At 34.8% G+C, this 10,598-nt stretch overlaps 1 protein-coding gene across 1 annotated transcript; it reads left to right on the forward strand.

The window, feature by feature from the left end:
- Positions 1-7,056: 7,056 nt before the first annotated feature.
- On the forward strand, positions 7,057-10,231 carry LOC149198763 (cysteine-rich receptor-like protein kinase 10). The gene is made up of 6 exons (XM_089399311.1): positions 7,057-8,068; positions 8,296-8,435; positions 8,523-8,733; positions 8,839-9,073; positions 9,316-9,466; positions 9,686-10,231. The coding sequence occupies exons 1-6, from the start codon at positions 7,093-7,095 to the stop codon at positions 10,019-10,021; spliced, it is 2,049 nt and encodes a 682-aa protein (XP_089255437.1). The 5' UTR covers positions 7,057-7,092; the 3' UTR covers positions 10,022-10,231.
- Positions 10,232-10,598: the final 367 nt, after the last annotated feature.

Genomic DNA, 10,598 nt, shown 5'->3' on the forward strand with positions numbered 1-10,598 from the left:
CTTATAATATTATAAATAGGTGTCATTTTTATAAATAGGAATTATTTCTAATGTTATTTTTTAGATTTTTTGGTGTGGAAATTCCGTGGAAAAATTTGAGGTGAAATTTTTTGAGGTGGAAAATCTCTAGAGCACTTTGATTGCATTGTGATTTCAATAAATACCTGCCAGATTTTAGGAAAATTTGACTAGAAAAACCCACTGTAAAAATTTTCAAAAAATCACACTAAAAACAACTCCTTATAAATATCTCACTAATCATGACCCTGTAAACTCTAACACGAAAATTCAGTTTTCAATATATCTAGTATGTTTTCAATCTCTAACCTAAATATAAATATGTTTAATGTTTTTTCACACCATAAAAATATATGGATGTCCGCATCAATGTAAATTCATAGCAGTCTCTCATCTCACACACCTTTAAGTGTTGTTTTCCCACTCCAATTCCTTCACCTCATTATCTCTTTTAATATTATTAAAATTTTTATTTATTTGAATTTTAAATTATTTTAAAATAAATGGGAGTTATTTTATGACGATGATGATGGTTAACGTCCACTAAGACCAAACTTTGGTCTGTTGAACCTAAAGAAACAAATTATTTAGTTTGATTTAAGATTTTATTCCTATGCTCAAAAAGCTTGGAGAGAACCCTCCTGAGCTTACTGTAATTTTGACGACATAAAAGGCTAGGAAGGTCAGTATTGCAACAAAGATTTTGAAATTGAGATCTAATGTGGTTGTATGTGGGGCACTATAAGAGGAAGTGATTTTCATCCTCAATGTTCATATTCTTACAAAGATGGCAGAACCTTTCCATCCATGGTGTTTTAGGAACTACCTAACGACCCGTTTCACTATGGAGCTCATCAGAGTTCGTTCTAATCTTGGCTATATTAATTTTCTCCTTTGAGCTAGTTAAAACGGAGAGATATTTTTGATATTCTAGGGTGAGGTTGATGACCTCCTTATAATATCTTAATTTTCTTTTCGCTACTAAATCTTTCTCACATCACATTTTTTCTTTGAACTTAGAAGTAACAATACTTTTAATGTTATTAATGTTTTGCAATGCAACATTCTCGTCGATCTTCCAATGGTTTAACTAGGCCCTCGCATCTTTATACCAACCTCGTTTGAGCCTTAGGTGGTTTTGGCTGGAATTTAAAGCTAGCTTAGGAAGTCTATGGTCTCCTATGTTATTGAGTTTGTGCTTGTACAACAGAAGCCTGGTCATAGCTAGGCTCTCAATAGGGGAAAGACCCACTTCTTCAAGGAGAATAGGATAGGGTGTGTTGCTTTTAATTTTGAGGTTATATGTTATAAAACGCTTCTGGATTTTCTCAATCTTTCTCCAGGATTCTCTATAGATGCTACAACCTTAAACCTCACATCCATATAAGATAACCGGAGTGACTAAAGTTTCAAAGAGGAACTTCTTTCTATCCCACATTACGAGGTTTGCCGTTTTACAATTATTTTCAAGACCAAAATAAGTTTTCCATCCCCCATTAATCCTTTTCTCAATGCTATAGTTCCAGTTGAGCTTGTGATGAATACCAATTCCTAGGTACTTGTAGGAAGACACTTCCTCCAAGTTACTATTGTCATACATAAAATTAGCGTAAGTGTCCTTCTTGGATTTGATAATCATAACTTTTGTTTTGTCAGTGTTAACAATCATACCCATGGTAGAGCATAAATCCTTAAGAAGTATAAGTTGTTTAGCAAGATCAGATGGGCACCTTGCGAGAAGAACAATATTATCAGCATAGAGAAGAAGGATGATGACTATCCTAGGTAAGATCGTGCCAACACATCCTGCTTCCTCTAAATAACCTTCTAGCTTGTCGATGTAAATGCCAAGTAGGGTAGGGGAGAGGGGGCAACCTTTTTTAACTCTGATATTACACTTAATATCTTTCGACCACCCCTCATTGCTCTTTAACTTGGTAATTACATTCTCGTATAACCTTATAGCAGCAGCTCTCAAATCAAAAGGAACCTTTAGCTCTTCTAATTTGTTCCAAAGGTTGTTTCTAGGAACCGTATCGAAAGCCTTCTAAAGTCCACAAAGCAACAAAAGAGATTGGATTTATCATTGCGGCATTCCTCCATAATGATCCTAAGCATAATGAGGTGCTCTGTTGTTGAGTGCTACTTTCTAAAACCCACTTGGCCTTTAGCCTGCTTACCTTCATTTTCAAGCCATATGCTCAACTTCATTTCCAAAATAATACCATATAACTTGGCTAGGAGAGGGCTAATCATAATTGTCTAATAATTATGGGGATTATTTGTATCCCCACTTTTAGAATAGGGATAATGAGGCTTTGAGTCCATGATTTAAGGAACCCTTGCTTGACCGCTTGATTGAAAAGCTTGTGAATGTGGGGGATGAGGACATGACCTCCAATTTTTAAGATTTCTGCCTGGTAACCTTCAATGTCCTTAGCTTTCCCATTAGGCAAGCGATTAACCCCAAAATCAATGTCTTCTAATAAGGAAACTTCTTTCGTTGTGAGTAGGGTTTCAAAGTTATCCATGACATTTGGAGATTCATAAAGCTTTTTAAGATAGGAATTCTAGTCATGCAAAGAAATTTTATTATTCTTTAGTTTTCCTAGTTAAAATATGCCTCCAGAATTTCTTAGGAGCTACCTTAAAGAGGTGTAAGAGATTCTCTTGTTTTTTACGAATACACTTTAGAGCTTTGTATATTTTTATCTTGCCAATTTTAAGAGATTTATCAACAACTTCCTTAATTGCTTTCCTCCCAATTTTACAATCTTTGTCATACCATGGGTTGGTTTTGCTATTTCTTTTATTACTTGAAACTTCAATTGAGAACTTGCTAATAGAATATGAGAGGGTTGTAGTAAAATTATGATAAAGATCTTCTATGTTGTCTATACTAGATAAAGGAAGCAAATTAGTTTTTAATTCATTTAGAAAGAGATCTTTTTTATTTCTATCAAAGATTAACTTCTTTTGGCTATAAAGATGATCTTCTATGGGATCTATATGCATGATAAAATTGAGAGTTATCAGTAAAGGCCTGTGATCAGAGTCAAGCTCGTGGTATGTCAAAATTTGTTATTTCGTTGTATAGAGGGAGATCAGAGATAACATAGTCTACCACGTTGCTACCAAGCCCATGGATGCAGGTCATCTGGCTAGAATTGGGCCACTTATTTAGACCGTTGCAAATTATGAGATCCTGAGCACTATAGAGGTTGACTAGCTGCGACCTAAACAAATAACAATGTAAACTTTGAAACGAGAACTATAAACTCAGAATGGGAACTCTGGCCAAAAAACCCCGAAAAAACATCAAAAACAGTGCAAGTGTTGATGTTGGAATAACAACTTTTCTTTTCTTGGGTAAATTTTCAACATGTTTTAAAAATGGCGGTGAAAACCAATTTTTTGGGAATGCTGGGAGAACACTTTTTTTTTTTAAAAGCAAAATTTGAACATTTCGAAATAATGGTGTAAAATATTTTATTATGACCCCAAAAAACATTAAATTTAGAAAAAAATAATGAAAACATTAAAAAATAATAATAATAATAATAATAATAATAATTATTAAAAATTAAAAATTAAAACAATGAAAAAACACAAAACAAAAAAAGTTAAAAAAAATAATAATAACAAAACATAAATTGAAATATATACTAAAAACAAAACATAAAATAAAATAAAATAAAATAAAATTAATGATAAGAATTAAAAAACTAAAATAAAAATAAAAATTATAAACAAATAAATAGTAAAAAAAATAATAAATAAATAAAAATTTCTTGTAAATCATAAAAAAATTGGCAAAACAAAAAAAACAAAAATATGGAAAAGTAAAAAAAAAAAAACTTTTAAAAAAAACTAAAAATTAAGTAGGTAGAAATAGAAAAATTAACAATAAAAAAAAATATATATTAAAAACAAACTAGATTTAAAAAAAATAAAATAAAAACTACTAAAATTAAGATTAAAATGTTGATTACTTAAAAAAGAATATAAAAATATATATAAAAAACAAAAATAAAAAATAAAAAATGTTAAAAAAAAATTATCTCATAAACCATAAAAGAATTTGGAAAGAAAAAACCAAAATTAAAATATATATATAGAGAGAAATTAAAAAAAAAAATAGCAAAAAATGGGAAAAAAAATAAATTAAAAACAAACTAGTTTAAAAAAAATAGAAAGTTAACGAAAAAAATTAAACTAGTAAAATTAATATTTAAAAAAACAAAAATAATTCAAATTATTAAAAAAAAAAAACCAAAAAAATGCTTATTTTTTATTTAAAAAAAAAATAGTTATTTTTTATTAAACATACACTTTTTATTTAAATATATATATATATATATATATATATTTTTTTTTTTTTTTAACAATCTTTTTTTTATTAAAAATATATATATGATGATGATGATGGTTAACATCCACTGAGACCAAATTGGTCTATCAGAGCTATAATTTTCTTAGTTTTTAATTATCTGGCTCGTCGTCTTTCTTGGCGAGATTGGTGGTGTAGCTTTCTTTTTTTTCTCTACGGTCTTCCAACTTCTTTTATCTTGCATCTCCTTCATCTCCTCTAGGTCTTGGGACATTGGTGTCTTAGCTTCGCGATCCATTGTGTTCGTCCTTTCGAAGGTAGTCGGAGAAGAAGTTTGGTCTAGAAGATCTGCTTCGCTGTTAAATGAAGATTTATTTTGTGCGGTATTCAAATCCTCACAACTGTTGATGCTTGAAGGGTTGTCAAGTTCACTTTTTTGTTGTTGGGCGGGGCTTTGTCCCTGCTTGTCTTGAGAATTGTTTCTTTCTTGCCCGATTTCTTGTGATTCAGAGTTTTCTCTAGAGTATTCCTTTTTGATGACAGTGTAGTGTTCTTTTTGTGCTCCTTCCCACCATGTAGATCTGTGGTGGTTTTTCTAGCAGAATTTTTCTCGGAGGCTTTTGGGCAATTTTTGGCTAGATGGCCTGTCTCAAAGCAGGATCGACATCTGAAGAAGACACTTTCATAATCGAGTTTCTGGTTCCGCACATAGTCTTTACTTGATAAGTTTATTTCAGCTGGGAATCCGGCGCCGAAGTCCATTTCCACACAGATGTGTGCATAGGTGGTTCTGGCATATTCCTCTATTTCTATGCACCTGCAGTAAAATTCCCCGATTGCATTTCCAATGGCTTTTAGCGAGGAGAGATTCTAGAGATGCAAGGGTAGAGTTGGCAATCTCACCCAAACTGGTGCTAAAGTTATGACTGCTGTTGACGGATCGAATGATGGGTTTCATGGCTTCATGAATAGCCCTGATTTATCCCAAAACCAAGGGCCGGAATCTAGAATACATTGCCTGCTTTCAGGATTTTCAAAATCTACTATAAAGAAACCTCTAGCACAGGGTTAGATATTAATTTCATCAGAAATGACAGGCTTCCATACCTCCGAGATCCAATTGTGGAGAGCTGTAAGCTGCGGCCAAAAACCATTGAACCAGCAGATTATGGCACTTTCGAAAAACTTCAAAGCCTCATCGAGTGAAGCCTAGACCACCTGGACAGTGGGAGTTGGGGCTTCACTAACGATATGGGTGGGAGCTTGCCCTCCAGAAGAAGACGGAAATGAGTCAGCTGCTATTTTCGCAAAGCTGGGAGCCATATTTTACTTGCCCGTAGAACTCAGCGGCAAATAAATAAAGCAGAAGATGAGATTAGATCTAAATCTAGCTGCAAAGAAGATTAAATCTAGAACCTAGCCACAAAAAAGATTAGATCTAGATCTAGATCTAGCCGCAGAATATTAGATCTAGAACCCAGTGGCAAAATCTCAGTAAACCTTTTAATATGCAAGAAACCCTTAGCATATTTTGATTGCATGACCCGTAGACAGATCTATGGATCTCAGCAAGCACTTGTTTCTAGTCCTGCTGAGGAACAGTCAATCAAAACCCCGCCACAGAAGTACCGGAAATCAGCCGCAAAAGAGCTGCAGAACAAACCAGAGAGCCGTAATTCTAAATCAAAGCACGAGGGATTCTAAATCAAAGCACGAGGGAGCCGTGCTTTGATTTAGAATATACAATGGTTTTAAAGAAATATCATTCTCTAAACCATTGTGAAAGTTAAAAAATATACATTATATTAAAATGTATATTTTTGTAAAAGAAATTTCTCATTATTAAAATTTGTAAAATTATATATTTTTTCTTTTCTTAAATTTATCATTTATTTTTATAAATTTAAATTTAAATTTAAATATATATTTTATCTAAAAAAATACATATTTTAACTATTAAATAACTTGTTTTTACTATAATTAATTTTATTTTTTTTGAAATTGACGTGCACTCTCTTCACTGGGAGATGCTAGGTAGACCCCTCCCCAGTGCGGAGGAGGTGGCCATCTGATCACCGATTGACCCGCCTAGCTAAGTAATGATCATCGATTGACTTATATTCACATTTTTTCGATTCAACGCGGTTACACATAAAATGACATTTTTACATTCAACCAGAAGAAGAAAAGAAACCGAAATTAAGTCCCGGCAGAGACATCGAAGCCCTCGATATTCAGTCCGCAGAAGAAGCCAAGAAAAATTAAATAAAATATTAAAGAGACCGGAATTGAGTCTCCGCAGAGAGCCAAGAAAGATTAAATAATATATTTTTTTCCACCACTGACTGAACTTAGGCCTAGGCCGGTCCCAATGTTCAAGGAATTAAACAATATATATTAACATTTCTTCCACCGACAACGAAGACCGTCGACTTCTCTCTGGTTGTTAGTGATCCTTAGAAGTCGTCGTCAGCCACATGAATAGATTAGTGAATACACACATTCCAAGATTAGCGAAGGAGCTTGGAAAGTTCAGGAGTGCGTTAAAAAGTATTTTCTCGATAACACGGACTAAGGGGAGGCGGAGTTTGACCAGTGGCACTCATTGACCTGCTTTCATTGACTCTTAGTAGCTCGTATGCGCGTAGAATCTTTAAATGCATGGGAAACTTAAAAACATGGTCTATGCGTCTATGTGTGCAGAGAAAATCAGAATTTCGAGCATCGTAGGTTCTCCATTGGCCATGACAATCCTCCACGGCAGAGTTTCGTGCTCGACACTTCTCATGACCCAAGCTGTTCAACTATTCTATGGAATGGCACTTCTCTTGATGATAATTACTCTTCAGTCGCAGATTTGCAAGGCACTACAGTATTCTACATGCCACCACAATTTTAACTATACAACAGACAGTAAGTACGAGAGAAATTTGAACAGTGTCATGACTAGGCTTATTAAAGATTCGTCCCACACAGGGTTTAACACTTCTGAGAATGGCCAAGTATATGGCCTTGTGCAATGTCGGGGAGACACAACACCCGACCAGTGCTACAGTTGTTCACAACAAGCAAACACTACTCTTCGACAAAATTGTGGGAATGCAGGCGGCGGTTTAATGTGGTTTGAAGATGAAAACTGCTTTTTGCGTTATGAGAACTATAGTTTCTTCGGACAATTGGATACCACTGATGGAACGTATCTTTTGAATACGAACAATGTCACACCTAGTCCTGATGTTTTTATTAAGGCTGTTAACAGCTTATTCAACAAGTTGGTAGATGAAGCAACATCTGGATCTACATTATATGCTTCTGGAACAACAACAGACTCCTTGTCTCGAAGGATTTACGGTCTGGTCCAGTGCACCAGAGATATGTCGATAGACAACTGCACATCATGTTTGCAACAAACAATCAACTATATTTCTATAAATTACAGTGGAAGGCAAGGAGCACGGGGTTTGATCGCAAGCTGCACAGTTCGTTATGAAATGGGTAGTTTCTTTAATTCGACTTCGTCTCCACCTCCTAATAGCCCAGTTGCTGATACACCACCGAATCAGACCACACCATCCAGTAATAGTACGCAGAACAACAAATCTTCAAACAATTTACCCATAATTTTGGGTGTTGCTGGCGGCTTGCTTCTGCTGTTATTGGTATGCGTGTTAACAACTAGGAGGAGACTGAAGTCTATCATATTTCGAAATCCTTCCGAAGGTATTTGCATGAAGGATCCCCCAAGTCTTTATATCTCATTGTCAATATATCATACAGCTTTATTTGCTCTGTTAGACTATTGTTAAAGTTTGTTTTTTGAACACGGTTTTCACATATATTCTCTTCAGGAAATCTAAGAAATGCTTGCGAGATCCAAGTTAAACAGATTCAATTTTTCTGCTTGCCCCTATATATTTATGATGAAGCTGTGTATTTTCGTTATATAGATCATGGCCAAGTCGAGGAAGACACACTAATCGGGCAGGATCGGCAAATTGCGTTTACCATGGAGGAACTGATAGCTGCTACGGAAAATTTTGATGATCAAAATAAACTTGGGGAAGGTGGATTTGGGGCCGTATACAAGGTAACATTAATGAACTAGAAATCTTCTACTAGTTTATAGAATCTTAAATTATAGGCTACTCTCACCGCACCTGGCTGAATTTTTCAGGGAACTATTGAAGATGGAAAGGAAATAGCCGTGAAGAAGCTGTCCTTAAGATCTCTGCAAGGAAAGAGAGAATTTATGAATGAAGTTAAACTTGTGGCCAAAATTCAACATCGAAATCTGGTGAACCTATTAGGCTGTTGCGCAGAGGGATCGGAAAGGTTGCTTGTTTATGAATACTTACCCAATAAAAGCCTCGATAAAATCTTATTCGGTGAGTCACTTCATTTCTATTTTGTATCTGAAAAAATGCATTAATGTTCCAATATATTTATCTGGGTCATGATGATTAGTTAGCGTACTGCATCCATGGATACAGATCCAAACAAACGCAACCAGCTTGATTGGCAGAAACGCTACAACATTATAGTGGGAGTGGCTCGCGGGCTTCTCTATCTGCACGAGGATTCTCAACTGCGGATTATTCATCGGGACATTAAAGCAAGCAATATTTTGTTGGATGAAAATCTGAATCCTAAGATAGCAGACTTCGGCTTAGCAAGACTATTTCCTGAAGATGAGAGCCACGTCAGCACAAGAGTTGCTGGAACTTAGTAAGATTATTACACATTGTCTAAAGCTATTAACAATTAGTGATGGATATGTTTTAATGTGTGCTATTGATTTCAAGAGGATTGACAATTTTGCTTTTGGGTATTTACCTGCTTTGTTATGTTTTAACATTCGAGCATACAGGAATACGATTTCCTTTGCAAATAGTTTTCACTTGATCCTCACTCAATTCCTAAAATTTCCCTCACTACATAATCTTCGACTTTGTAATTTGGATATGCAGCGGGTATATGGCACCAGAGTATGCTATGCAGGGGCAATTATCTGTAAAAGCAGATGTCTATAGCTTTGGCGTTCTCCTCTTGGAACTTGTTACAGGAAGAAAAAACAATGATAATAATCTGTCACTTGATATGCAGACGCTTTTAGAATGGGTGAGATATTCTGATATTGTTCTCATTTTATGTCCAACTGAGCTTATTTACCTTATCTAGGTTATGTAATTTTGTTCCAAAAGTCATTTTTCACTGGAATTGGGCCAGTATGTTTTTCAAAATATCTAATTATAAAAATGTTTAAATCAAAGATCCCAAAAATAATTACCCAAAGTCGATAAAGTATCAAGATGACGATTTTTCGTGATTATTCTGCAGGCGTGGAGATTATACAGAGGAGGGAATATTGTGGATATGATTGATCCAGCCATCATTGGAACGTGCAACGTGGAGGAAGCATTGAGATGCATTCATATTGGACTTTTATGTGCACAAGCTGAGCCATCACTTCGTCCATCGATGTCTCGAATCAATTTGATGCTTTCTTATCATCTTGTAACATTACCAGATCCCACACAGCCTGCTTTTGTGAGATCTCATGTTTCTGAAAACAGCAAGTCCACCCGTTGTGGCTCTGGGGTTTCACAATCTGCTGCATCTCACGCTCCTCCGTCAAACGCCGATGCTTCGATTACAGAGTTGGTACCCAGGTAACGCGCATCTTGCAATCTCTCGGCCTTAAAAATGGTACGTCTTTCAATGTCGTGACATAAGTGGGTTCAGAGATACGGACGTGCATAATCTGAAATAATATTACTTCAGTATGCAATTGTAATAGTTAAGTGTGTGCGTTTTACAATAGTTAAATGTGTTGTCAAGCTTTTGTGACTGGTGGGAGCGATTCTTGCCATTCTCTTTACTCTTTTTGATTTGTTGCAGTTAAAATGGTTTTTTAACTGCATATTTGGATTCAGCACCTTGAAAAACTCTTGGGACACTTTGATTGTGCAAAACTAACTATCAAACTTAAGATTTTAATAAATTGCTGTCGGATTTTGACCGGAAAAACCCACCAGAAAAACTTTAAAAAATCGCATTATAGACAATTGCCTTTTGTTATCTAAAATAAATTGTTGTTATATTTCTTATTCAATTTTAATTCTCAAATTATAATAATATTACTTTAATATACCACTGTAACAATTAATTGTGCACTTGTCAAAGCTTTTATGAGTATAGTAGGAGTGGTTGTTGTTATCCTCTCCCCCGCACCTTGAGTGTGATAAATTAT

The sequence above is a fragment of the Pinus tabuliformis genome, chromosome 2_1 (genome assembly GCF_031772625.1).
Source record: "Pinus tabuliformis cultivar Carrire ecotype Pingquan chromosome 2_1, CPIR1, whole genome shotgun sequence".
NCBI lineage: Eukaryota > Viridiplantae > Streptophyta > Pinopsida > Pinales > Pinaceae > Pinus > Pinus tabuliformis.